Raw genomic sequence first — 26,759 nt, 5'->3', positions numbered from 1 at the left:
ATGCTCACCCTGGGAGGTCATCGTTAGAGGTCTTGAGCTTGAACTGCAGCTTTAGCTGAAGGCTGTGCGTGCTGGATGCTTCCTGGAGACCAGATTCAGAGCCCCTGCCTAGTCTGAGATGATCTTGTTATGCAGGACTCCGGGGTGAGCAGAAGGAAGGTGCTAGGCAAGGGCTGGGTGTTGTGTGCTGGGTTTCCCCCTGTGGAAAGGGACAGGAGTGTGAGCGTGGCTGTGGCCAGCTCTAACCAGCGAGCTCTGTGATCAGGCTCTAGCTCTGCTGCTTCTCCTCGGAAGGGTTTGGTCTGTCCTTAGAAGAGTTCTTCGCAGGTTACTTACACTGCTTTAGGGAATTTCAGCCTCTTTCAGCTCTGCTGCCTCAGGATGATGAGGAAAATTTGCTGCAGATGCAGAGTCCTAGAAAAGAACAATGTGCTGGGCAGGGAGGCAGGGACCACGCAGCGCAGCCAGGGTGGCTGGATGGGGCCCCGGCCCTAATGCCTGACACCAGGCCAACAGCAACCTCCAAGTGAGGCTGGAGGCTGCTCTCCTGGTAGCAAGCTTCAGATCTGAGGAATGCCACAAAACTAAACCCTCATGAGTTCCCATGGGTGTGTGCTTCTGCATGAAGGAAGACGACTTCTGACAATGCAATGACATTTGGCACATGCCAGCGTAGCAAAGGGGAACCTGAAGGAAACTCAGGGAACCTGCAGCCAACATCTGTTGATTTGTTTGTGGGCAACGGTTCTGCATGGAAATTGGACTCAATAGGTGTGACAAGGGATGTGGAGGAGAGACTGACAGTGGCAGGGACTTGCCTGGCTCATGTGGTTCACAGAATCACAGAATGTTAGGGGCTGGAAGGGACCTTGAGAGCTCATCCAGTCCAACCCCACTGCCAGAGCAGGATCACCCAGAGCAGATCACACAGGAACACATCCAGGCAGGTCTTGAATATCTCCAGAGAGGGAGACTCCATAACCCCCCTGGGCAGCCTGCTCCAGTGTTCTGTCACCCTCACAGGGAAACAATTCTTCCTGCTGTGAGGTTGATGCTCTTGTCGGTGCCTGCAGGCTTTGGGGTGTGTGTAGGATCCGTCTCTTCCTCTCTCCCCAAGAAGCCTCTCTCTTGGCTGTGCCTTTTCCTATTGAGCAGGCGATAGGGTTTGCCGGAGCCCTGCCCGGAGCCCTGCGTGCCCGGTGCGACAGCGTGGGCAGGGCACCCCTGCCCGCTCCCACACCTCCTCCGCACCCGCGCTCCCCCGGGGCTCCCACACCTCCTCCTCCTCCCCCCGCAGCGCCGAGGGCCCGGGGGCGTCCGCGGGCCCTGCCCAATCTGGGCGGCCGGGGCCGGCTGCGCGTTGGCTGCCGGCGCCGCCGCCAGTGAGGCTGCGCTGAGGCTGCGGGGCCGGATGGCCGAGCCGCCCGCCCCGCTCACTCGGGCGGCGGCCGGCGGCGGGCGAGCAGCCGGGGCGAGCCCTCCCTGCAGGGAGAGCCAGCCCTGCGCCGGGCAGCGCCATGGTCTCATGGATCATCTCCAGGCTGGTGGTGTGAGTACCTGCCGCCGGCACCTGCGCCCCTGGGGCCGTGTCCCTGCGTGTCGCTATCCGTGCCGTGTCCCTGCGTGTGTGCCGTGTCCCTGCGTGTGTGTGCCGTGTCCCTGTCCCTGCCTGTCCGTGTGCCGTGCCCGTGTGTCCGCGCCCTGCCCGGCCGCCTCGTCCCGCTCCAGCGCTGCGGAGCTCGGTGCCGCGGCTCGGTGCCCGCAGCCGCCGTGGGGGGGCCGGGGAGTTCGGTGCCCGCTGCCCTTGGCTCGCAGGGGGGGTTTCAGGGCTGGGAGGCTAGAGCTGCCGTGCTGCACGGGGACGGGGGGCGATGGCATCGCCCCGCTGCTCGACGCGGGGGCCGGGGCTGAAGCATCCCCGGGGGCGCTTTGTTGGCGGCGCCGGCGGGACTGGCGAGGGGCCATGGGCGCTGCCCCCGCTGCTGCCTGCTCCGGGTGCAGGAGATGGCAAATGCTGCTGTCCCCGCAGCTCACCGCCCGCCCTCGCCAAACGCCTTCTCCATTTGCCGTCAAGCGGCAGCCTGGCAGGGGAGGCGTGAGGCGCCCTGCACTTGTCCTGCCGCTCTTCCATGGCTGGAGGTGTCGGAGGTGGGAATGCGTGTGGAAATTCCCTGGAAATGCTTCCCAGGCAACAGGGGAAAATGGACGAAGATCGGGGAATATGCTGATCTGCCCCACCTGAGAAGAGAGCCAGTGAGGGAAGGGCGTTTTGGATGCTGCTAGGAGAATGCCGAGGGGGGGAGGGGACAGCTCGACTCAAGGTGGGGCCCGGGATGACTTCTCTGTCTCCCTGCTGGAAATGTGGCCGACCAAGGTTAGGACACGGAATCAGATGACTCCCTTGCCAGTTTCCTCTGCCTGGTCCATGTAGCTGCAGACCGGAGGGAACATCTGTTGTGCTCTGAAGTTATGGGAGCGGGTCTGCAGGGGCCTGCCACTTTCTTTGTCTGAAGGAAACGTGCCGTGATGTTGCGCTGTCAGCAGAGCTCCAGACAGGCGTTTTCAAGGTCTCCTGCGTTGCTGCATGAGATGAAACATCAAAAGGCAAACTTGCCTTGATCTTGCTTGTCTCTCGCTAAGGTGTCGAGTGGCTGTCAGATGGGAAAGCCTGGGGGGGTTCAAGAGTTGAATGCAGCCCCTGGAGGTAGCAGGTCTGGGTTGGGCTCCGGTTGTTGCCGGTCGGTGTTTGGTTTGCACTTCACTCCGGGAAAGCACGTGAAATATTTAAATGATTTCATTTGAACGGTGGAGCTGTGCAGATAGCTCTGACAGCCGCCTGAGATGTGCCATGCATTGTCCAAGGCTGCTTTTCTTCCTTCCCTGTGCACTAATTTCCGCTTGGAAAAGGCATGCCGTGGTGCAGCCCAGCTCCTGCTGCAGAACAAAGAGTGTCTGCAGAGGGATGGGGGCTGGCTTGCTTGCCCTGGCACACACAGATGTGCACAGGTGATTGCAGCTGAGGCACGGGGCTGGCTGGGGAGCTGGCTGGGAATCTGCCGGGGGCAGCAGGCAGAGCAGCTGACATCTGCAGGCAGGTGATTAGCTGAAGACACAAACCTGCCCCCTCAGCTTTAGCTATCTCGACAGCGTGTCACAGCCTGCCCCCAGCTGTGCAGAGGTTGCTGCCAATGGCTTGCTGGGCGAGGATTTCAGCAGCAAACAGCTAGTGCAGTATTAAAATATGAACAAGTTGGCAATCCTAGCAATAAGAATGAGTATTGCAGGGGAGCCTGGGGGGAGGCAAGCTGCATCTGCACTTCCTTTGCACCGCTCCTCGGTGCACACCCAGCCTTTGTGAGTGCTCTGCACCACGACCTGCTGGTTTGCTACAGTCCCAGCAAGGACCTGGGACTCTAGCCATTTACCAGAGCTAACAGCATTCAGAGGAGGGGGTAAATAATCTTGCATCCCTTCAGAGGCTGGAGAGCCTGAGCTGCCTGAAATGGAGCAGGCCTGCAGCCTGGGTGCACGCTGCTGTGCAGATCTGTCTGGGGAGGGTTACCTGCTTCCCTTGCACCTTGGTCTTTGGAGCCTTTAGAGCTGTGTTTTTAAAGGGGGGTGGGAAGATCTGTCCATCCTTTCTCTTCCAAGTGACAAGGGTATGTGCTGCTGCACTGCTGGGTAAGGCAAATGAGGATGGGCAGGTGGTTTAATTGCTGCTGACCGCTGTGAGCTTCCTGCTGAGATGATCCACTCAGCTTGGGTGAATCCCTGACTCCTTGGGGTGCAGCGGTCTTCAGATGAGGCTTCTGACAAAGCTGTAATCTCTCCAATCCAGTTTTCCCATCACTGGCTAATCCATCAGTACATCAGCTGTGCTCTGGGACAGTGACCTCCTGCTTGGGCTAACCCCCACCCTGCTGATGCTTACTTAGTTGTTTTTTCCTCACATCTCACTGACTGAGGAGGATTATGGAGCGAGTGGTGTGGTGTGGCCCAGCCACACTGTGACCACTGCTCCGTGCTCTTAGGACTCTGTTGATCTCCACAGGGCTCGTGCCTGATATGACTCAGCTTTAAAAAGAGAGGAAACCTGTGGCTCTTGGGTGCTTTGTTGCTTCCCTTGTCCCTGGTTTGGTTGTTGCTGCTTCTGTCCTGGCGATTTCCATTTCCAAGGCATCGTGGAAGGAAAGTGTGAGCACTTCTCACCCACTTCCAGTGGGGAGTCAGGCAGCTTCCTGCAAACCATCCTCTGCATAATTTCAGCTTTAGTCTTTGGGTTTAGCACTGGTCTGGAGTGTGGCTGCTTGTCTTCTGCCTGCACAGCTGTGTGCTAGGACCCCCCAGAAGAGACATGAGAGAAACTTCAGAGCAGCATCTTCTGCTGCTGTAGGTGTGTGTGAAAGCCAAAGCCTTGATTATTGTCAGGAGCTGCACTCAGTACTGTGCAAATGCAAACAAAAGGATAATCCTGTCCCTGGACATCTTTGTCCTTTAAGAGCTCAATTCTTATCCACCTGAAGTCCAGGGAGTTCCTTGCACTCACCTCAAGGAGAACAAAGCCAGGATGTTGCTGTCTCGTGGTAGTAGCTTACATCTGACTCTTGCACCCAGAGGTGCCTGGGGTCATTGTGATTGCTGTCACTGCACCTTGGGGCTCTTTGTTGCATTCTCTCTCAGTATCTGGCATGGGCTTTTTATGTGTCATCATCTGTGGGTTGATTGCAGCTCATCTGTGAGTACATCTGACAGGACACCCCAGCACACCTGCATTTCAGTCTCCTGTTCTGTCAGATGCAGTGAGCTGTGCTGCATTTGTCCTGAGGCAGACCAGAAGGGATCAGTGGCAGGTCCAACCATCTACAGTTTCTTGCTCTTCATTTCCAAGGAGGCTTGTGGGGTTTTTTGCTTCAAGTGGCTGAGGCCACTCTAGACAAAGGACTTGGGGTCTGCCTTCATTCTTGCAGCTCAGCTCAGCTGCAGTGCCCAGCACTGGCACTCTGAGGCAGTTACTCCTCTGTTATGTGGTTTGGCTCCTGTCTAAGAGCATTGTGAAGTGAAAAGTGGGATATAGAAATGCTGCCCATTGTGTTTGCAGGGACATACTATTCCTTCCCCAGAAGCATGGCACTTGCTTTTTGTGCTTGGTGTCTTACAGAACAGAAATAGAGGGTTTGGCTCCAGCTCTGGAAGTCAGGCAGAGCTCACTGCCTGTTGAAAGCCTTTCAGTCTGGAAGGTGTGGCAGCAGCAGGAGACATCAACAGGAATGAGGCTGATCAGGCAGATCATCCCTGCCGAATTCCTGCTCTGAGAGCCTCAGCAGAGCAGCACAAATTATTATGAGATAGGTAAATTTGTTCTTTGTGGTGGCAGCCACAGCCTTAGTGATGCTTTTCCCCCAAGTTTGTTTCCTTTTAAATCCAAGTACCAGCACTGGCCCTGTTTGATCTCTTATGGTTTGATGTGAAAGGGAGTTGCAGCCTCAGAAATCTTCCCTGGGAATTCCCAGCCCTGTGTGGAGGTAGCGGAGATCTGGGGTTAGCAGAGGCATTCTGCTGGCTGTTGCTGGCAGCAGGTAGGGCAGAGCAAACCCAGTGAGAATTCTTTGAGCTGGTGAGTGAAATGCCTTGCTTTGTCACAGTGTCTCTGCTTTCTTGCTCACAGTGATGCCATTGTAGCAGGGCTGGGTGAGCTTGCCCACCCCCAGCTGGTACCGATCCGTGGTGCCCCCGAACCAGACAGACACAGCCTGCATCAGCAGTGGGTTCCCAGCCCAGAGGAGCACAGCAGATCCCTCCTCTTCCTCTCAGTCATGCCTGTGGGAAGCCTCTAGAGATTCATGAATGGAAAGAAAAAGAAGTTGTGTCACAGAGAGAAAATGACAGCAGAGCAGGACAGCTTGTGCCCCCTGCACAGGGCTGTGCTCAGGAGGGCCAGAGCTGCCCTGCTGGATGCCCTTGGTGAGCGATGTGCCAGTGCTGGCCCCTGGGCTGACCAGCACCACGTGTGTCAGGGCCTCCCTCACAGCCTGCACTGCCTGCCTGGGGCTGGCAGCTGCTGGAAGGATCCTGAGATTAGTGGCACAGCACTATGCAAAGGGCAGCAGCGTGGCTCCAGCTGGGGCTGAGCCTGCAGCAGCCTCTCTGTGCGTTGTGAGCTGGAAGCAGGAGGGCAGATGACCTCCCACAGGTGCAGCTTACCAGCAGCCTTACCTGGGCACGTCCCTGGCTGCCAGCTCAGCCCAGTGCCCACCACCTGCATCTCTGCTGCACCTGCATCTCTGCTGAGGAGGCAGAGCCTGTGGGTGCCAGTGACTGGCAGAGGAGCAGGCAGTGCAGGTGTCACTTGCTCTGCCCTTGCTGGGAAATGTCACCGTGCTGGCCCTGCCTGCTGCTCTGCCAGCCCTGGCCCAGCTCTTGCTGCACAGCTCCAGATGTGCTGGGAGCACTCCCCAGGGGGAGGCTTTTCCTGCATACACAGCAGCCCTGCTCTGCTGAGGGATGCTTTCCAAACTAGGAGCTGTGTGATGCAGCTGAGGGCCCTCTGCAGCTGCCCTCAGGCAGTGGTTTGCCTTTGAGGGACCCTTTCCATCTCCCTGTATCTACAGGGACTGCTTTACTGTTGTGTCATCAGAGTGCTGGAACTGCTGTGGTGCTGCTCAGGGCTGAGGCACAGGGAGGCCAAGGGATGTGCTCAGTATTCCACAGGAAGATGGTGGGAGGCTGTGATGTGTTTGCTCCAGGCCTCTTGATCAATGAATTGATGAAAGGGGATCTGAGCAGGGGAATTGTAGCTCATTTGGGGGATTAGTGTTGAGTGTGAGGAAATACAGACTTCAGTGGATGGTACTGAAGCAGTCAAATAAACAAAGGCTTAAATACCCTGAATAATTCATTCATGGAATGGGTTGGAAGTGACCTCAAAGATCATCCAGTTCCAACCCCCTGCCATGGGCAGGGACCCCTCCCACCAGCACAGCCTGCTCAAGGTCTCATCCAGCCTGGCCCTGAACACCTCCAGGCAGGAGGCTTCCACCCCCTCCCTGGGCAGCCTGTGCCAGAGTCTCACCATCTTCACTGCCAACAATTTCTTCCTCATCTCCAGTCTCAATCTGCCCTCCTCAAGCTTCAATCCATTGTTCCTCATCCTGTCCCTCCCAACCCTTGTCACAAGTCCCTCCCCAGCTCTTCTGGAGCCCTTCAGCTACTGGAAAGCTGCTCTGAGGTCTCCCTGGAGCCTTCTCCAGGCTGAACAGCCCCAACTCTCCCAGCCTGGCCCCACAGGGGAGGTTCTCAGCCCTCTGATCATCTTGGTGGCCTCCTCTGGCCCCTCTCCAGGTCCTCCTTGTGCTGGGGGCCCCAGAGCTGGAGGCAGTGCTGCAGGTGGGGGCTGAGCAGAGCAGAGCAGAGGGGCAGAATCCCCTCCCTGTGCTGCTGCTCTCCCTGCTCTGGCTGCAGCTCAGCACTCAGCTGGCTCTGGGCTGCCAGGGCCCAGTGCTGGATCCTGGGGACTTTGTCACCACCTGACCCCCCCAAGGCCTTCTCCTGCAGCCTGCTCTCACCCAGCCTGGATTTGTGCTGGGGATTGGCCTGAGCCAGCTGCAGGACCTTGCACTTGGCCTTGTTGAGCTTCATGAGGTTGGCTTGGGCTCAGCTCTGCAGCCTGCCCAGGTCCCTCTTGGTGGATCCCTTCCCTCCAGCTGTCAGCCACACCACACAGTGTGGTGCACTGCTCCTGGGTGTCGAGGTACCAAACAGTGTGTTTGTCTTTCTGCTTCCATGCTTGCAGCAGACAGAAGTGGGATCTTGGGAGCTGTCAGGCTGCTCATAGAGGCAGGTGCAGGGGTGAGTGCTGCCGGTGCAGGGGTGAGTGCTGCAGAGCTGGGGCAAATTTGCCCTGCTGCAGAACCTTTGTGTGTCAACATTTCTTCAGTGTCCTCACTGAACAGCAAGGGTCTGGGTCTAGATTTGTTGACTTGTCCACTTGATCAGGGCCACAGCAAATTTCAGGCAGGCCTTGTGAGATGAGGTCCCTTGGAGGGATGCATCCTCTCTTCACAAGAGAAAAACCACTCAGGTGGCAAAATGTCTCTGAGCTCACCTGTGTGGTTGGGGTTCCCCCTGAGGAAGGTGTCACATACTCCTGGTGTCCCTTGTGTGTCATTCAGATTGGGACTCTCTGGCAGGAAGTCTTCTTCAGTGTTTTTGCTTTTACAGCACCCCAGGCAGGGGTTAGGCTCAGACTGAATAAATGAGGCTCTGCTGCCAGGTGAATTGGTTCTGAGCCTGATCCTGTGCTGGGACTCCTGCAATGCTGTGCCCAGTTCTGGGCTCCACATAGACAGAGATCTGCTGGAGAGAGTCCAGCAGAGGCTATGAGGATGATGAAAGGACTTCAACATCTCTCCTGTGAAGAGAGGCTGAGAGCCCTGGGGCTGAGTAGTGTGGAGAGGAGAAGGCTGAGAGGGATCTGATCAATGTCTGTCACTAGCTGAGGGCTGGGGGTCAGGAGGAAGGGGCCAGGCTCTGGCTGGTGGTGCCCAGGGACAGGACAAGGACCAACAGGGACAAGCTGGAAGCCAGGAGGTTCCACCTCAACAGGAGGAGAAACTTCTCTGGTGTGAGGCTGCTGGAGCCTGGAGCAGGCTGCCCAGAGAGGTTGTGGAGTCTCCTGCTCTGGAGCCTTTCCAGCCCCCCCTGGATGTGTTCTGTGTGCCCTGCCCTGGGTGCCCTGCGCTGGCAGGGGTTGGGCTGGCTGAGCTCTGGAGCTCCCTTCCACCCCCTGCCATTCTGTGATTGTGTGCCAGTGCTCCTGCTCTGGCATCCACATCACAGAATGGGACCAGAGCCCTGCTCTGAGGAGCCCCTCACGGAGAGGGATGGGAGCTTGGCAGAGCAGGGGATGGGCAGCGTGGTGAGAATGAGCTGGGAGAGGCACCACGGCAGCTGCGTGTGAGAGGTCTGCCCTGGCTGCTGCTGAAGGGCTGAGGCAGCAGGGGAGGGCTGTCCCTTCTGCAGGCAGGACACAGGAAGGCACTGGAGCCGGCACTGGAGCCGGCACTGGCTGTGTGCTGCCTGCTGCCTTCCCAGGCTCTGTGAATGGAACCACTCCAGCGGTCAACAGGCGCCCCGCAGCCGGCAGCCCCCCGGCCGAGCTCCCCGGCAGCCCCCCGGCCGAGCCCCCCGGCCGAGCCCCCCGGCCGAGCTCCCCGGCAGCCCCCCGGCCGAGCTCCCCGGCCGAGCCCCCCGGCCGAGCTCCCCGGCAGCCCCCCGGCCGAGCCCCCCGGCCGAGCTCCCCGGCAGCCCCCCGGCCGAGCTCCCCGGCCGAGCCCCCCGGCCGAGCTCCCCGGCAGCCCCCCGGCCGAGCTCCCCGGCAGCCCCCCGGCCGAGCTCCCCGGCAGCTCCCCGGCAGCCCCCCGGCCGAGCCCCCCGGCCGAGCTCCCCGGCAGCCCCCCGGCCGAGCTCCCCGGCAGCCCCCCGGCCGAGCTCCCCGGCAGCTCCCCGGCAGCCCCCCGGCCGAGCCCCCCGGCCGAGCTCCCCGGCAGCCCCCCGGCCGAGCTCCCCGGCAGCCCCCCGGCCGAGCTCCCTGGCAGCTCCCCGGCCGAGCCCCCCGGCCGAGCTCCCCGGCAGCCCCCCGGCCGAGCTCCCCGGCCGAGCCCCCCGGCCGAGCTCCCCGGCAGCCCCCCGGCCGGGCGCCCCGCAGCCGGCAGCCCCCCGGCCGAGCTCCCTGGCTGCCCCCAGGCAGGGCTCCATGGTGCCCAGGTGATGCTCAGGATGGAGCTGGTTTGCTCCCTAGGAGCAGGCAGTGCTGTGCTGTGGATTTGATGTCAGAACAACGCTGTGGCACTTAGTTGCTGTGCTGTGTCAAGGACCTCCCAGCTTCCCACTCCGGCCCTGCCAGCGGAGGCTGGAGTGGCACAAGGTGCTGGGAGGGGACACAGCCAGGACAGCCGACCCACACTGGCCAGAGGAATATGCCATACCAATCCAGGCTTTTAAACATTAGAAGACAAAGCCTGATACAACATCCCAAGGGAGCTACACTGTCTGAGGTGCAGCAGTGGTGCACTAACTGCAGACAGCTTCTGCAGAAGTTCTCACACTCTCCTGGGCTCCAGGGACAATGGCTTGAAATTAGATGGAGATTGGATGTGAGGAACAAGTTCTGTCCCAGGAGGCTGCTGGAACACTGCAACAGGTTGCCCAGGGAGGTGGTTGAGGCCCTGCCCCTGGAGCTATTCCAGGTGAGGCTGGAGAGGGCTCTGAGCAACCTGATCCGGTGGAGGATGTCCCTGCTGGGTGCAGGGGGTTGGGCTGCAGGAGCTGTGGAGCTCCCTTCCAGCTCAGACCGTTCCATGGCATCATGTTCAGTGTACGAAGCAGGGGCAAGGCTGGCTGGGAGCCACTGGCTGGGCACTGCTTGACAAGTGGAGAGCAGCTGCATTGTGCATCCCTGGGTTTGTACATTCTGATTATTTTACTGTTAATATCACTGTTAACATTTTGTGCCTTTTCTGTCCTTCAAATGTCTTTATCTCAACTTGTGAGCTTGACTTTCCCCCTGATCCTCTGCTGCTGTGTGGGGGCTGTGTGATGCTGACTGGAGTCAACCCCCTGCAGCTCTTTTCTTTCCTGGGGACATTTTGCAGCATCTAGGAGGGCAGGGGATGTTAACTTGCTGGGGAGGTAAAGCAGGCAGCTGGGGAGGAGCTGCCCCACAGGCAGAAGAGCAGGGGTGGTGGTGGAGAGGGAGAGGAGCTGGTTGTGGAGTGGGGAGAGGTGAAGAGCAGGGATTGTGTTTCAGAGGGACACACTGAGGTGGAGGCAGAGCGTTGGGGATCAGCTGTTGGGAGTGCCAGGGGGACAGCTGGGAATGCTGGGCTGGTGTCACACTCCAGTTTGTTTCTTCAGATGCTGCCTGCTTCTTGCTGTGCCCTCGCTGGCAGTGCCCTGACTGCTGGTGGACAAAGAGTGCTGAAGGAAGCAATCAGCTGGGCAGCAGAGCTGCAGTCTCCTTTGCCCTGCTCTCCCCTTCAGCCACCAGCAGTCGTTTGCTCTCCAGATCTCACAGGACTCCAGACCCAGTGCTGGGAGCCTTGTCTGTCAGGAGCCAGGCTGCCCTCACCTCTGGGATTTGCTGTCTTCCTGGGCAGTGCCAGGGCAGTGTGTGCAGGCTGCCTCCGAGCCTGGCACGCGGCGCGGTGCTGCCAGCGTTCACCGGCAGCCGGGGCTCCTGCTCCAGAAGCTCTTCTGTTGTGTGGAGCTGGTGCTGCTGCCTCCTCTGCTGCAGCTCTGCTGAGCTCATTGGTTCACTTTATTGTCTCCAGCCAGTAATTAAAGGGTTTAGAGGAGAACTGCAAAGTGACAGTCAGGTCTTGTCTGGCATTCTGGAGGGGGCCAGCCTCGTGTGAGAGAGGAGGGAAGGGCTTGGGCTGCAGGGGGGTGAGGCTAGGTGAGGCTGGAGACAGCCACGCTGCAGGTTAGTGATTCTCTCTGCACGTGGTCCCTGGCAGCTAGGCTTGGTGCTGCCCTCTGTCCATCTGAACTGCCCATCCTGCTTCTCAGCTGGCAGGCCCTGCTGGGGCAGAATCGAAAGGGGCAATGTGGATAGGAATTGTCAGCTGAGGTTTCCAAGGCAGGAGTCAGAAGAGCAGGGATGCTCTGGGGTGTCGTGGCCTCTGTGGCAGAACTCTCCTGACTCTCAGTCCTTGGGAAGCACTCCTGGGGCAGTGAAAACAGAATTCTGGGATAGCACTTTGTGAGGAATGCTCTCCTGGCCGGGAGAGATGGGAAGCACCTGGCCAGGATTAAGAGCAGAGCAGTCCCAAGGTGACCTTCTCCTGCCATGGCTGCTTGGAGAGGAGGTCACAACTGCCCTCATGCTTGCTGTGAGCACTGGGGAGGGTGGCACCCCCGGGCAGGCTGCAGGGCACACCAAGCAGCCACACTGAGGAGGTTGCTGTGCTGCCTTGGGCCCTTTCGTGGCACTTTGGGACCCTTGGGCCTCATCCTGCTTGTGGAAGGGTGCTGCTTGCCCTGCTGCCTGTTTGGCTGGGAGGCTGTGTCTGGGGATGTTGAAACTGAAGAGCCATCGAGAAACTGTCCCTGGTGTCAGACCAGCCTGAACAGCACCACCTGCAAATCCATGATCACCCTGAAGGAGAGGAGTGGCTGCTGGAGCTGTCCCGAGGCTTTGAGTGCAGTGATGTGTTTAGTGGCAGAAGGTTGGGTGGCTTCCCTGGCCTTGTGTGGCTGGGATGGAGGCTGAGACCGGTGGCTGATGGAAAGGAGCTGGTGGCTGGGGTGTAGGTTCCACTGCAGTGTCCCTCTGCAGAGCCCTCTTCTCCTGGCTGGTGTTTTTGCTGGCAGTCCCAGCAGAGGCCAGGGATGCAATGGACACGTGCCCTGAGTGAGACTCCCTCCCCACCAGGTGATCCTTCAGTACCTGTGCAGGAAGCTGTTTGCATCTTCCCTGCCCTGCCTGCACCTCTCTCTCTCCCTTTTCTGCTGCACACAGGCTGCTGCTTTCCAGGGTCAGTGTTTTCACTCTGCCTGGCAGGGTGTTTGGCCCAAACAGAAAGGTGTTGCTGTTTGGGCAGAAGATGGATAATTGAGCTGAGGCTCTCAGGGGAGGGGAGCCCACGGGGATGGGTTTGGTGAATGAAGGCAGATCGGCAGCATTGCCATGGCAACACTGCTGTCCTACATACAGCAAGGGCTTGCTTCTCGGCTCAGGAGCAGGCAGGAAGCTGCTGTTCAGAGCAGACACCCTGAAAGCACAGGCAGGGAAAGAAAGCCTTTTCCTGCATAGGGGGTGCTGGGCCTTGCTGGTGGCTGGGTGCTGACCTCTTCTCCTGGCTGTCAGGGCAGTCACACCAGGGCCCTGCTGACTGGTGATTCAGGGGCACAGAGGGATGTGATGATCCTTTCCCAGGACACCCTCTCTTTCTCAGGGCTATCCATACCCACACAGGTGGGAGCTGTAACCCTGCTGAATCTCTGACACAGGGTGCCAGGGGAGCAGTGCCTCTGGGGGCTGGTGTTCTCCATCTCTTGGGTAAAGGCTTCATCAATATTGGGATAGCATCTTGAGATCCTTGCCTGTCATAGAATGGCCTAGAGAAGGGACCTCAGAGAACATCTCCTCCAACCTCCCCACCATGCCCAGGGACACCTCTCAGCTAGACTCAGCTGCTCAAGGCCTCATCCAGCCTGGCCTTCAACACCCCCAGGCAGGAGGCAGCCACAGCCTCCCTGGGCAGCCTGTGCCAGAGTCTCAGCTCCCTCCTGCTGAACAACTTCTTCCTCAGCTCCAGTCTGACCCTGCTCTGCCTCAGCTCCAAACCATTCCCCCTTGGCCTGGCTCCAGACCCCCTCAGCAAAAGTCTCTCTGCAGCCTTCCTGCAGGATCCCTTCAGGTCCTGGCAGCAGCTCTGAGGTGCCCCTGGAGCCTTCTCCTCTGCAGGCTGCACAGCCCCAGCTCCCTCAGCCTGTGCTCCCAGCAGAGCTGCTCCAGCCCTTGGAGCATCCTTGTGGCCTCCTCTGCAGCAGCTCTGAGTCCTTCTCCTGCTGGGGACAGCAGAGCTACTCTCACCCCACTCTGCACCCAGGCTGGATTGGTGCTGCAGGACCTTGCCCTGTGACTTGCTGATCCTCATGCAGCTGGCACTGGCCACTTCTCAAGCCTGGCAAGATCCTTCTGGATGGCAGCCCTGCCCTCCAGTGAGGCCAGCAGCACACAGCTTGGTGTCACTTCAGCTGGCTGTTGGCTGGGAACCTGCAGTGACCTTCCAGCACCCGAACAGCTAGCAGTGAGTGGGCAGCCAGCCACACAGGTCTGGAGGATGCTTGGAGCCGGCAGGAAGTTCACCAACTCCTTTTCCCCAGCAAGCAGATGACTGCATCACTGCTTCACGTGCCCAGAAGAGCTTGGCAGGTTCTTGATCACAGCTGCAGAAGCCTCATGAAATGAAGAGCAGAGGAAAGGAACTTACTAGAGACACTCTCTAGCAGAGCCCCACAGTGCAGGAGGGGCAGAGTTCTCTGCCCCCCTCTCTGCAGTCGTGGCAGCTGCTCTGCTTTGTCACAGCCAGGAGGCCGAGCGCTGCATTGCCACACTGTGACAGGAGCTGCCACAGTTCCTGGTCCTGGCTTGTGTACACCTGAAGGCTCAAGGGTGGATGTTCAGCAGAGGGAGTCAATAGCTGGAACATGCTGCCTCAGTGCAAGCCAACCATCATTCCTCAGTCCCATGGCTTCAAGTTCCGTTAATGGTGCAGCTCTGCTGAAGGCAGTGGCTGGAAGCCTACCCTGGTCGGAACCCCAAGGGGTGTGTGTGTAGCCCAGGACAGGATGGCCCAGCTGGAGCCCAGGCAAGCGACTCCTGCAGGGTGGGAACAGGACAACAGACAACTTCAGTTCTGTGTGAGGCTCAACTGCCCCCTGGGTGATGACAGCTGGAGAGGAGAGGGCTCCCAGAGGGATGCTGCCAGGACAGTTCTTTCATCCTTGCTTGCATTCAAGTGATGTGAGTCTCGTCCCTAGATGGAAACGTGGCTCTACCTGCATGACCAGATGGGCCATCCAGAGCCCATAGTCAAGATATCTCTGCAGCTCTCTGAGGAGCTGCTCTCTAAGCATCAATACCCACTGGAAGGTGAGGATGAGGAGCACAATCACCTTCTCTTGAGGCTTGCTGCAGGCCACCCAAGCATCTGAGCACACTGCAGCAAGAGAAGTGTGGCCAGCAGGGCCAGGGAGGGGATTCTCCCCCTCTGGTCAGCTCTGGGTAGACCACACTGGAGTACTGCCTCCAGTGCTGGAGCCCCTATTGCAAGAGGGATCTGGAGGTGCTGGAAGGTGTCCAGAGCAGGGCCAGGAGGAGGAGCAGAGGGCTGGAGCTGCTCTGCTGTGAGGACAGACTGAGGGAGTTGGGGCTGTTCAGTCTGGAGAAGAGAAGGCTCTGAGGTGACCTCATTGTGGCCTTCCAGTATCTGAAGTGGGCTACAAGAAGGCTGGGGAGGGACTGCTCAGGATCTCAGGCAGTGATAGGACTAGGGGGAATGGAATGAAGCTGGAGGTGGGGAGATTGAGGCTGGAGGAGGAAGTTCTTCCCCATGAGAGTGGTGAAGCCCTGGAATGGGTTGTCCAGGGAGGTGATTGGGGCCCCGTCCCTGGAGGTGTTTAAGGCCAGGCTGGATGAGGCTCTGGCCAGGCTGATCTAGTGTGGGGTGTCCCTGCCCATGGGATGATCCTTGTGGTCCCTTCCAACCCTGACTGATGCTGTGATACTATGTGCCTGCTAAGAGCCCCTTGCTGCTGTCAGACAGGCAGAGGCTTTGCCATCTCTCATGCTTCACCCCTGTGCCCTTATCTGCAGAGCAGTGCCAGAGGCTGCTGCACATTGCAGCTGGCTGAGCACAGCCTGCTGCCATCAGCTCAGCTTACCTCTGATCCTGGCATCCCTTTCAGTGCTGCTTTGCATCCTGAGGGCTCCCCAGGGCCCAGGGGGCTGTGACACACAGCTGATGGTACAGGCCCTGTGCATCTCTCTACAGCCTGGGTTCTTAGATCGCTGCAGAGTGAGCAAAGCTGCTTCAGGAACTGTGTACAGCCAGAGGGAAGGAGGCTGCCTGCTGCCTGGGAGGCAGGGTGTGCATCTCCAGTACAGCGTGCCAGGTTTGGCTGGCACTGGAGCTGAGCCTCCCTCTGCTCTCTGAGTCACAGCCAGTCACACCTAACCCCCTCTGGAAAGCCTCTCCTCTCCCCCTGCTCGCCAGCATTTCTTTGTGGATGAGATGTTTTGCTGTCCTTGCTGTGATGTGTCCTGAGGTGTGACACTGGGATGTGCCAGGCAGCCCCGGGGCCAGCTCAGCAATCTCTGTTACCGTTCTGCTGAGGTTTGCAGCCCCTTGGCTGTAACCAAGCAGATCCCACTGTGCGTCAGTGTCTTCCTGAAGTCAGGAGGCCTCAGCCTGGGCAGTCAGACCGTGAGTGGCTGCAGCCTGTGAAGGTGCAGTGCTGAAGGCACATTCTCACCGCCAGATGTTGTCTGAACAAGTAACCCTTTCACTCCAGCTGTTAGTGCAGAGTGGCCCTTGCATCATGGCAGCCTGCTGCGGGGAGAGAAGCGCAGCACTGCGGGGTGGGAGCCAGCAGCGTGACAGGGAGCAAGGGGTGATGGAGGAGCACCCCCGGGGCAGCAGCAGGCGGTGGGGGGGCGGCAGGCGGGGGGGGCGGCAGGCAGGGGGGGGCGGCAGGCAGTGGGGGGGCGGCAGGCAGTGGGGGGGCGGCAGGCGGGGGGGCGGCAGGCAGTGGGGGGGTGGCAGGCAGTGGGGGGGCGGCAGGCGGGGGGGGGGGCGGCAGGCCGGGGGGGGGGTGGCAGGCAGGGGGGGGCGGCAGGCAGTGGGGGGGTGGCAGGCAGTGGGGGGGCGGCAGGCGGGGGGGTGGCAGGCAGTGGGGGGACGGCAGGCGGGGGGGATCGGCAGGCAGTGGGGGGGTGGCAGGCAGTGGGGGGACGGCAGGCGGGTGGGGGACGGCAGGCGGGTGGGGGACGGCAGGCAGTGGGGGGGTGGCAGGCGGGGGGGGGGATCGGCAGGCGGGGGGGGGGGCGGCAGGCGGGGGGGGGGCGGCAGGCAGGGGGGGGGCGGCAGGCAGTGGGGGGGGCAGGCAGTGGGGGGGGCGGCAGGCGGGGGGGGGCAGGCAGTGGGGGGGTGGCAGGCGGGGGGGCGGCAGGCAGTGGGGGGGTGGCAGGCGGGGGGGGCGGCAGGCAGTGGGGGGACGGCAGGCGGGGGGGGGCGGCAGGCAGGGGGGGTCGGCAGGCAGTGGGGGGGTGGCAGGCGGGGGGGCGGCAGGCAGTGGGGGGGCGGCAGGGGGGGGGCGGCAGGCGGGGGGGGGGCGGCAGGCAGTGGGGGGGCAGGCAGTGGGGGGGCGGCAGGCAGGGGGGGGCGGCAGGCAGTGGGGGGGGCGGCAGGCGGGGGGGGGGGCGGCAGGCAGTGGGGGGGCGGCAGGCAGTGGGGGGGGCAGGCAGTGGGGGGGCGGCAGGCGGGGGGGGCAGGCAGTGGGGGGGTGGCAGGCGGGGGGGGTCGGCAGGCAGTGGGGGGGTGGCAGGCGGGGGGGCGGCAGGCAGTGTGGGGGCGGCAGGCGGGGGGGTCGGCAGGCAGTGGGGGGGCGGCAGGCAGTGGGGGGGGCGGCAGGCGGGGGGGTCGGCAGGCAGTGGGGGGGCGGCAGGCGGGGGGGCGGCAGGCAGTGGGGGGGTGGCAGGCGGGGGGGGCGGCAGGCAGTGGGGGGACGGCAGGCGGGGGGGGCGGCAGGCAGGGGGGGTCGGCAGGCAGTGGGGGGGTGGCAGGCGGGGGGGCGGCAGGCAGGGGGGGGGCGGCCGGGGGGGGGCGGCAGGCGGGGGGGGTCGGCAGGCATTGGGGGGGTGGCAGGCGGTGGGGGGGCAGGCGGTGGGGGGGCGGCAGGCGGGGGGGCGGCAGGCAGTGGGGGGGCGGCAGGCAGTGGGGGGGCGGCAGGCGGGGGGGGCAGGCGGTGGGGGGGCGGCAGGCAGTGGGGGGGTGGCAGGCGGGGGGGCGGCAGGCAGGGGGGGGCGGCAGGCGGGGGGGTCGGCAGGCATTGGGGGGGTGGCAGGCAGTGGGGGGGCAGGCAGTGGGGGGCGGCAGGCAGGGGGGGCGGCAGGCAGTGGGGGGTCGGCAGGCAGTGGGGGGGCGCAGGCGGGGGGGGCGGCAGGCAGTGGGGGGTCGGCAGGCAGTGGGGGGGCGGCAGGCAGTGGGGGGGCGGCAGGCGGGGGGGGGGCGGCAGGCAGGGGGGGGCGGCAGGCAGTGGGGGGTCGGCAGGCAGTGGGGGGGCGGCAGGCGGGGGGGGCGGCAGGCAGTGGGGGGTCGGCAGGCAGTGGGGGGGCGGCAGGCGGGGGGGGCGGCAGGCAGTGGGGGGGTGGCAGGCGGGGGGGGCGGCAGGCAGTGGGGGGACGGCAGGCGGGGGGGGCGGCAGGCAGGGGGGGTCGGCAGGCAGTGGGGGGACGGCCGGGGGGGGGGGGGTCGGCAGGCAGTGTGGGGGCGGCAGGCGGGGGGGGGGATCGGCAGGCAGTGGGGGGGCGGCAGGCAGTGGGGGGGTGGCAGGCGTGGGGGGTCGGCAGGCAGTGGGGGGGTGGCAGGCGGGGGGGGGGCGGCAGGCGGGGGGGGGGTCGGCAGGCAGTGGGGGGTCGGCAGGCAGTGGGGGGGTGGCAGGCGGGGGGGGTCGGCAGGCGGGGGGGGTCGGCAGGCAGGGGGGGGCGGCAGGCAGTGGGGGGACGGCCGGGGGGGGGGGTCGGCAGGCAGTGTGGGGGCGGCAGGCGGGGGGGGGGCAGCAGGCAATGTGTGGGCAGCAGGCAGGGGGGTGTCCCCACATGCCCAAGCTGCCTGCTGCAGCAGCTGCTGCTGAGAGCTGCCTGCAAGGCTCCTGGGCGCGTTGGGAGTTTGGCCTCTTGCTTTCTCTGAAGCTGTTCCTGGGGAGCCTCCGTCTGGCTCCTCAGCCACAGCTTCTGTCTGAGTAGAGGCCAGTGGCAGGGGGTGTGAGGGGAGGTGAGGAGGAAGAGAGGTGAAGTCACTAAGCCCAAGGAAAGAGGAGCAGCAAGGCCTTTCCTGCTCTGAACGAGGCTTTAGCCAAGGCCAAAGCAAAGAGCTGCTCCTGGCAGGGTGGGGATGGAGCTGTCTGTGCCACAGGGCTGGCCCTGAGCTCCTGTGGGCTTGGGGACCTGCAGCACAGGAGAGAGTGGCAGGGCTTAGCCCCTGTGCTCTCTAATGCTCAGCCAAAGCCTGACATTCAGGAAGGTACAAAGTCTGGAGGAGACCCAAACTGAATGCAGATGGGAGTGTGACATCTGTCAGAGGGAGGATGGAGTATCTGGGTGGCAGTGCTGCTGTCTGGGGGCCAGGGCAGACCCCCTCAGCTCTGTACCAAGCTGTGAGGCTTGATTTCACATCCCTGTTCTGCAGTGTCTGCCTGTGTGACCGATCTCTGTGCAGCAGAGGTGTGAGCTGTGCTCTGAAGCTGCAGGGTTGCTCTCCTGCTCTTTTCTGAGGGTCCATGGAGTCTGAGAATTCATCTGGGACGGAGATGTTGCTATGACAGGTCCCAAGGAGCCACCTGGTGAGACTCAGTGGGCAAATGTCAGCCCTGGCAGTGGGTGATGCTGGGCTGTGCTCGCAGAGGGAAGCTCACTGCCGTGTGCAGAGGAGGGTGATGAAGGCTGGCACCGAGGCATAGCCTGGAGATTGTGACTGCTGTTTCCAGCCCTCACCCTGGCTCTGCCTGGGCTATGACCAAGCTGCTGAGTTCCAGTGGTGACCATTTAACTTCCAGCACAGGCAATGGAACCTGTAGATATTTGCCTCTTGTCCCAGGCTGCTTGGAAGGTTTCTATCCCTGGAGGCTCTCTGGCTTTCAGTAGCTGTCATGAGGCTCTCAGTATGCAGAGCTGTACTGTGAGGGGCTTCAGCTGCTGTCTGGCCTGGCTGTTGACTTTCTCCTGCACTTCACTGCTGAGAGCTGTGATGCAGATGGATAGCAGCAGTGCTCTGACAGCCAGTGGAAGCTAAGGGAAACCTCTTCCTCTCTCTTACCTTAGTTCACTTACTAAAAACTGCAGGGACTGAAGCCTAGAGTCCAGGATGGAGCAGGGCAGTGTTTGCCTTGCTCAGCATCAGGGGAAAGCTGTGGTGAGGCAGGGAAATGCCAGAAATCCAACAGAAGAATCAGATGCTGGTCAAGAAATGCAAAACCTGGAGATAGGTCATGAAATAACTTTACTGGGGAGGGAGAGAACTGTCCTTTGGCAGCAGGAGATTGTGGGGTGAATCCTGAGGTGGGAAAGCTGCAGAGACACAAAAGAGATTCCAGAGTCTGGAAGAGAAGCCTTGCAGTTCTCAGGAGCAGCTCAGAGTGACAGCAGTGTTTGTGTCCTGCTGGGACAGAAACAGCAGAGATGGTTTAGACCCTGTGCAACCTGCATGAACTGTACCTGTGCCAGGCACCTGCCAAGCCAGCAGCAAGCCAGACACCTCCACCTGGGGCTGTGGTTCTGGGCAAGTGCTCCTGGGGCAGCATCCTGAGCTTTGGAGGCTCTGCAGCTGCCTTCCCAGGAGTGCACCCACACTGTGCTGCCCTGCTCTGAGCCAGAGCCTGTCAGTGCTGCCCAGCCCCAGCATGCCAAGGGCACAGCAGATGCGGCTTTCCATGGCACTACTGCCTGGTGAGTGTCCTACCAGGGCCCAAAGAAACCAGCTGGAAAGTGGGGGCTGAACTCCAGCAGTTTGGCACCCAGCAGAGGTTTAGCCATCCCTGGGGCTCAGCTCTAGCAGTTTGTTATTCAGGGATCCCTCCCCAGCAGAGGTTTAGCCATCCCTGGGGCTCAGCTCTAGCAGTTTGTCATTCAGGGATCCCTCCCCAGCAGAGGTTTAGCCATCCCTGGGGCTCAGCTCTAGCAGTTTGTTATTCAGGGATCCCTCCCCAGCAGAGGTTTAGCCATCCCTGGGGCTCAGCTCTAGCAGTTTGTTATTCAGGGATCCCTCCCCAGCAGAGGTTTAGCCATCCCTGGGGCTCAGCTCTAGCAGTTTGTCATCCAGGGGTTCCTCCCCAGCAGAGGTTTAGCCATCCCTGGGGCTGAACTCTGGCAATTTGGCACCCAGGGAGCCCTCTCCAGCAGAGAATGGGACTGGAAAAGGAGAGGAGACTGACAGGCTGAAATGCAAATGGGTTTGGTGGAACAGCCAAGCTGATCCCTGTGTCAAGTGTGAAGGCCATGCAGTTATCCTCAGCCCAGCAAAGGGGCAGCAGTCACTCCAAACAGGGAGGCAGGCCTGGAGAGCAGGAGAATGAAGAGGAGCAGGGTCAGGAGGAGCCCAAGCAAGAGGCTCCCTCTCCTCAGCTAACTTCCCCCTCCGTCTGGAGTGTGATGCTGGAGGTCTGGGATCCAGCTGGAGCCAGCTCCAGGCAGCTCTCCTGGCTGACTCAGAACTGCTTGATCCCATGCCCTGGGATTCTGGCCCAGCAAAACCAGGACAGAAGCCTCTTGGGATCAGTAGGTTGGGAAAATGAAGGCTTGCTGAATCCTGGGCTGTGTTTGTCCTGTTCTAACCCAGGTGAACCCTTGGGATCTAGGTCTCCTCAGAATCGGTTTCATTTAACCTTTTTTCACCTGAAAATGCAATTCTCCACCTTGTGAAGGGTGAATGTGGGGACTGGTGGAGATTGTAGCTTGAGGAAGCCCTTTCAAGGTTTGGCTCAGTCAGGGCTTGGCTGGCTGCTGCAGCTCCCGATCCTGTTAGGAAGGATCACAGCAGGGCTGTTAGCCTCGGGTCTGGGCAATTGACCTTCTCCGGGAGGCTGCTGGCTCCAGACAAAGGAAGGATGTTTGGTTTTCTCCCCGAACACAGGCGGTGGGCTGTGGTGTTTGGCACAGAGGTAAATCAGACGCCAGAGACCTCCCTGCTGGCGGCTGGCTGCGGGGCCGCCCCAGGCACCGGCATTGCCATGAACCATCTGCTGCGCGGCAGCGCTGCGGGGTGGCTCCCGGCCTCCCAGCCGCGCTGTGTGCGGGGCAGGTAAGGCCACTCCGGCTGGGCAGCCTCGGGCTCACCAGGAAGGACTCAGCAAGAGAGCCAAAGGTGTTTGTCGCTGTCCAGCTCATCTCCCTAAGCCCTTCTTTAAAAGCTTCTTGCGAACTGCACTCTGGTCCCCGTGAGCTCCCAGGCTTGAGACACTGCGGTGCAATCCTTCACAGGCTTCCCTTCAAAGCCATAGAGCTGCAGCACCCTGGGGCAGCAGGAGGTGAGCAGCCTGAAGGGAGCTGCAGCACCCTGGGGCAGCAGGAGGTGAGCAGCCTGAAGGGAGCTGCAGCACCCTGGGGCAGCAGGAGGTGAGCAGCCTGAAGGGAGCTGCAGCACCCTGGGGCAGCAGGAGGTGAGCAGTCTGAAGGGAGCTGCAGCACCCTGGGGCAGCAGGAGGTGAGCAGCCTGAAGGGAGCTGCAGCACCCTGGGGCAGCAGGAGGTGAGCAGCCTGAAGGGAGCTGCAGCACCCTGGGGCAGCAGGAGGTGAGCAGCCTGAAGGGAGCTGCAGCACCCTGGGGCAGCAGGAGGTGAGCAGTCTGAAGGGAGCTGCAGCACCCTGGGGCAGCAGGAGGTGAGCAGCCTGAAGGGAGCTGCAGCACCCTGGGGCAGCAGGAGGTGAGCAGCCTGAAGGGAGCTGCAGCACCCTGGGGCAGCAGGAGGAGCAGCCTGAAGGGAGCTGCAGCACCCTGGGGCAGCAGGAGGTGAGCAGCCTGAAGGGAGCTGCAGCACCCTGGGGCACAGGGAGGTGAGCAGTCTGAAGGGAGCTGCAGCACCCTGGGGCAGCAGGAGGTGAGCAGTCTGAAGGGAGCTGCAGCACCCTGGGGCAGCAGGAGGTGAGCAGCCTGAAGGGAGCTGCAGCACCCTGGGGCACAGGGAGGTGAGCAGCCTGAAGGGAGCTGCAGCACCCTGGGGCAGCAGGAGGAGCAGCCTGAAGGGAGCTGCAGCACCCTGGGGCAGCAGGAGGTGAGCAGCCTGAAGGGAGCTGCAGCACCCTGGGGCACAGGGAGGTGAGCAGTCTGAAGGGAGCTGCAGCACCCTGGGGCAGCAGGAGGAGCAGTCTGAAGGGAGCTGCAGCACCCTGGGGCACAGGGAGGTGAGCAGCCTGAAGGGAGCTGCAGCACCCTGGGGCACAGGGAGGTGAGCAGTCTGAAGGGAGCTGCAGCACCCTGGGGCAGCAGGAGGAGCAGCCTGAAGGGAGCTGCAGCACCCTGGGGCAGCAGGAGGAGCAGTCTGAAGGGAGCTGCAGCACCCTGGGGCAGCAGGAGGAGCAGTCTGAAGGGAGCTGCAGCACCCTGGGGCAGCAGGAGGTGAGCAGCCTGAAGGGAGCTGCAGCACCCTGGGGCAGCAGGAGGAGCAGTCTGAAGGGAGCTGCAGCACCCTGGGGCAGCAGGAGGTGAGCAGCCTGAAGGGAGCTGCAGCACCCTGGGGCACAGGGAGGTGAGCAGCCTGAAGGGAGCTGCAGCACCCTGGGGCACAGGGAGGTGAGCAGTCTGAAGGGAGCTGCAGCACCCTGGGGCAGCAGGAGGAGCAGTCTGAAGGGAGCTGCAGCACCCTGGGGCAGCAGGAGGTGAGCAGTCTGAAGGGAGCTGCAGCACCCTGGGGCAGCAGGAGGAGCAGTCTGAAGGGAGCTGCAGCACCCTGGGGCACAGGGAGGTGAGCAGTCTGAAGGGAGCTGCAGCACCCTGGGGCAGCAGGAGGTGAGCAGCCTGAAGGGAGCTGCAGCACCCTGGGGCACAGGGAGGTGAGCAGCCTGAAGGGAGCTGCAGCACCCTGGGGCAGCAGGAGGTGAGCAGTCTGAAGGGAGCTGCAGCACCCTGGGGCACAGGGAGGTGAGCAGTCTGAAGGGAGCTGCAGCACCCTGGGGCAGCAGGAGGAGCAGTCTGAAGGGAGCTGCAGCACCCTGGGGCAGCAGGAGGTGAGCAGCCTGAAGGGAGCTGCAGCACCCTGGGGCACAGGGAGGTGAGCAGCCTGAAGGGAGCTGCAGCACCCTGGGGCAGCAGGAGGAGCAGTCTGAAGGGAGCTGCAGCACCCTGGGGCACGGGGAGGTGAGCAGCCTGAAGGGAGCTGCAGCACCCTGGGGCAGCAGGAGGTGAGCAGCCTGAAGGGAGCTGCAGCACCCTGGGGCAGCAGGAGGTGAGCAGTCTGAAGGGAGCTGCAGCACCCTGGGGCACAGGGAGGTGAGCAGCCTGAAGGGAGCTGCAGCACCCTGGGGCACAGGGAGGTGAGCAGCCTGAAGGGAGCTGCAGCACCCTGGGGCACAGGGAGGTGAGCAGCCTGAGGCAGGTGTTGTGTAGGGGCACACAGTGAGGCAGAGGGCACAAGCTGCAACAAAGGAAGTTCTGTTTAGACAGAAAACAAATTCTTCCAAGGGAGTGAGCAGATACTGGAGCAGAGGCCCAAAGCTGGAGATAACCACAGTGAGGCCAGGCAGGGCCTGGGGCAGCCTGATGTGCAGGTGGTCCTGGTTTGGGTGAAGGGCTTGCAGAGATCTCTGCCTCCCTCCATTCCTCTGTGGTTCCAGTCCCAAGGCCCCATGCTGTCTCTCACCTTGCCCCTGCCATTCCTTCCCTCCAGCAGCACACACAGTGATGCCTGCCCCATGGCTCCTGCTCTTTCTCTTCCCAGATGGGAGGGTGTGGAGAGGAAAGGTCTTTCCAGTGGTTTGGTTTAGTGCTGCTGTGCTTTGCTCATGCCCAGCTGCAGTTTGCTGATCTGGGGCAAATGAGCTGCTGCTTCTGTGCTGAGTGAGTCTGGTTCCCCCAGAGCCAGCCCTGGGAGCTCCCTTCCTCTCCATGAGCCTCTCTGCTGGAGCCCTGTGGCAGGGCTGTTCGTGAGGGGGCTCCAGGGGATGCAGCAGGTGTCCCTGGGGACTGGAATGGGAAGATGTGAACCCAGGCAGAGCAGGGTGCCCCTGTGCTGCCATGCTGATGTGCTTCTCACTCCTGTGTGGGCCCTAGTGCCCATGCACCCCTGCATGCATCCCACACCCCTGCAGGGGCTAACCACTCTCTGGGGGCTTCTGCAGAGCCTGCCCATCAGCTCCTCGTGGTGAGTGTCACCCTCGTGGGACCAGTGCTGTCTTGGGGCAGCCCTCAGGGGTGCTGGGCCAGGCTCCCCTGCTGCTGCTTTCTATCACTTATCCTCTCCCATTGTTTTCTTCTCATTTGCTTTAGAGGTGAATAATTGTGCTGAGAGCTGAAGCTGAGCTCAGAGGTGTAGCCAGCAGCTGAGTGGTGATCACTCAGTGAGCCATGGCTCGGGGACAGAAGCTGGTGTCCTCCTGATTCCCTCTCTCTTCTGTCTGGGTTACACTGCAGGCTGCTCTCTATCAGTGCAGCTCCAGCTGGGGATCTCTTCCCCCTCGTTTATCTCACTTGCACCATGCAGTTCCTGCTGGTGGTGTGACTAATCAGCTGAAATGGAGGGATTCAAAAGGACAAACCAAGTAAGAAGAGACCCTGGAGGAAAGAATTCTATTAAATTCCCCCTGGGAATCCTGTCAAATGCTTCTGAGTGTGGACCCCAGAGGCCTGGCTTCCCCAGGCTCCATCAGAGTGTCTCGTTTGCCTTTCTGTATGGGAAGACAAAGCAAAAGCAGGTCCTGGTAAGGGAGGTGCCCAGCCCCTCCCTGAGCTGTGCTGTGGTGCTCAGGGGAGCAGTGTGTGCCCCTGGCCCTGCAGAGCCCATGACACCCTCTGGTGTCTCAGCTGTTGTCTGTGGCAGGTGGGGCTCTGCTAGCACCCTGCTAAGGAAGCACTGGGATGGTCTGGGTGCTCAGGAGTGCCCTGGAGTCTTCCTGCCTTGGCTTTCCTGCACTCTTGCTTTAGAACTGAGTGCTCTGCCTGTCCCTGGGGTGGGTTTCTGCATGGCTTCCCCTGGCTCCCACTGTGCTTGCCACTGAAGATGGAACAGGAGTGACCAGCAGTCCCTGGGGTACTGAGCTCACTAACATTGGTCATGCACTTTGAAGCCCTTCTCTGCCATGCCTTAGCAAAATGAGCTGTTTCAAAGGTGGCTGGGGGGGGTTGGGCTGTTTTTCACTCTAACCAGGAGGTAGACAGTGGCTGTGGAACACACAGCCTGTGGCTGAGTTGTCCTCCCTGTGGCTGGTCCCTCCAGTGTGTTTTGGGGTTCGTGTTCTGGAGCCCTCAGAGCTGTGAGGACGTGAGGGCAGTCACTGGTGCAGTTTGTTGGTAGTTTACTGGCATCTGCTAGAGCTGTGCAGGTCGTGCTGAGGTCTCCTCAGGCTGTTCTGCACCAAGCTGGCCCTGCCTGTGCCTGATACCTGTGGCTGTGTCAAGCTGCTCTCCACAGCTAGTGAGATGCAGCTGAGGTTCCCATCCACCTCCAAGAGCTTGTGGAGGTTGGGGTTGGAAGGGCCCTTCAAAGATCATCGAGTCCAAGCCCCCTGCCAGGGCAGGACCATAGAATCCCTCAGTGAGCTAAAAGATTCTTGCCCTTAGCTGAGTGCTCCTAGCAGTGTGCTGTCCCTGGGCAGCTGCAGCAGTGCCACTCCAAGGAGATCCTACTGCAGTTGCCTTGGATGCATTTCATTTAATTTTCTGCTCCCCTTTCCATGAGTGCAGCCCTGGAAGCCTAGAGCTGCCTTGCAGTGAGGAGCTGAGCTGCTGTGTTCCTCAGCACCTCCTCGCTCGGTGGCAGCACCCAGGGCTTGCTGTCGGATTGCTCCCTGCCCTGAACTGACTTTCTGGCAGCACAGAGGTTCAGAGGCTGCCTGAAATCAGGAGTTCTGAAAGTTGATTCACACAGCAGCAGTTGAAATAACTCCAACACAACACTTGCAGCATAGAATCACAGGATGGGTTTGGTTGGAAAAGCCCTTGCAGAGCATCCAGCCCAAACATTTTCTAGCCTGTGGCCCTCAGCACCGCAGCTCTGCCTCTTTTCAGCCCCCCATGGGCTGTGTGCTTTCACATGCAAACAGTGCAGCCCCCCCTTGCTGCCATGCAAGCCCCAGTTTCACCTCCTTCAGCCTAGACATGAGTTTGCTTAGGTTCTGTGTCTCTGTGCCTTGCAGCATCCTGAGCCCACCATAAATGTGTAGTATAACTCCAGCCAGATTTTGGACCATCTGCCATCTCTGGAGCATCATGTCAGTGCTTCTGAAATAACCATTTCCACCCAGACCTCCCTCTGCCGAGGCTGGGAAGCAG

At 61.2% G+C, this 26,759-nt stretch overlaps 1 protein-coding gene across 1 annotated transcript in view; it reads left to right on the top strand.

Annotated features, from left to right (window-relative positions):
• The first annotated feature begins 1,370 nt into the window (after window positions 1-1,370).
• REEP1 (receptor accessory protein 1) overlaps window positions 1,371-26,759 on the top strand; it is an 81,075-nt gene continuing 55,686 nt past the window's right edge. The window contains exon 1 of the mRNA XM_054172248.1: window positions 1,371-1,549. Coding sequence (XP_054028223.1) covers window positions 1,518-1,549 — 32 coding nt within the window. The 5' untranslated portion in view covers window positions 1,371-1,517. The remainder of the gene's footprint in view (window positions 1,550-26,759) is intronic.

The sequence above is a fragment of the Dryobates pubescens genome, chromosome 23, assembly GCF_014839835.1.
Source record: "Dryobates pubescens isolate bDryPub1 chromosome 23, bDryPub1.pri, whole genome shotgun sequence".
Taxonomy (NCBI): domain Eukaryota; kingdom Metazoa; phylum Chordata; class Aves; order Piciformes; family Picidae; genus Dryobates; species Dryobates pubescens.
Note: the sequence above shows the minus strand (reverse complement) of the source record. Positions and strands in the feature narration are given on the sequence as shown.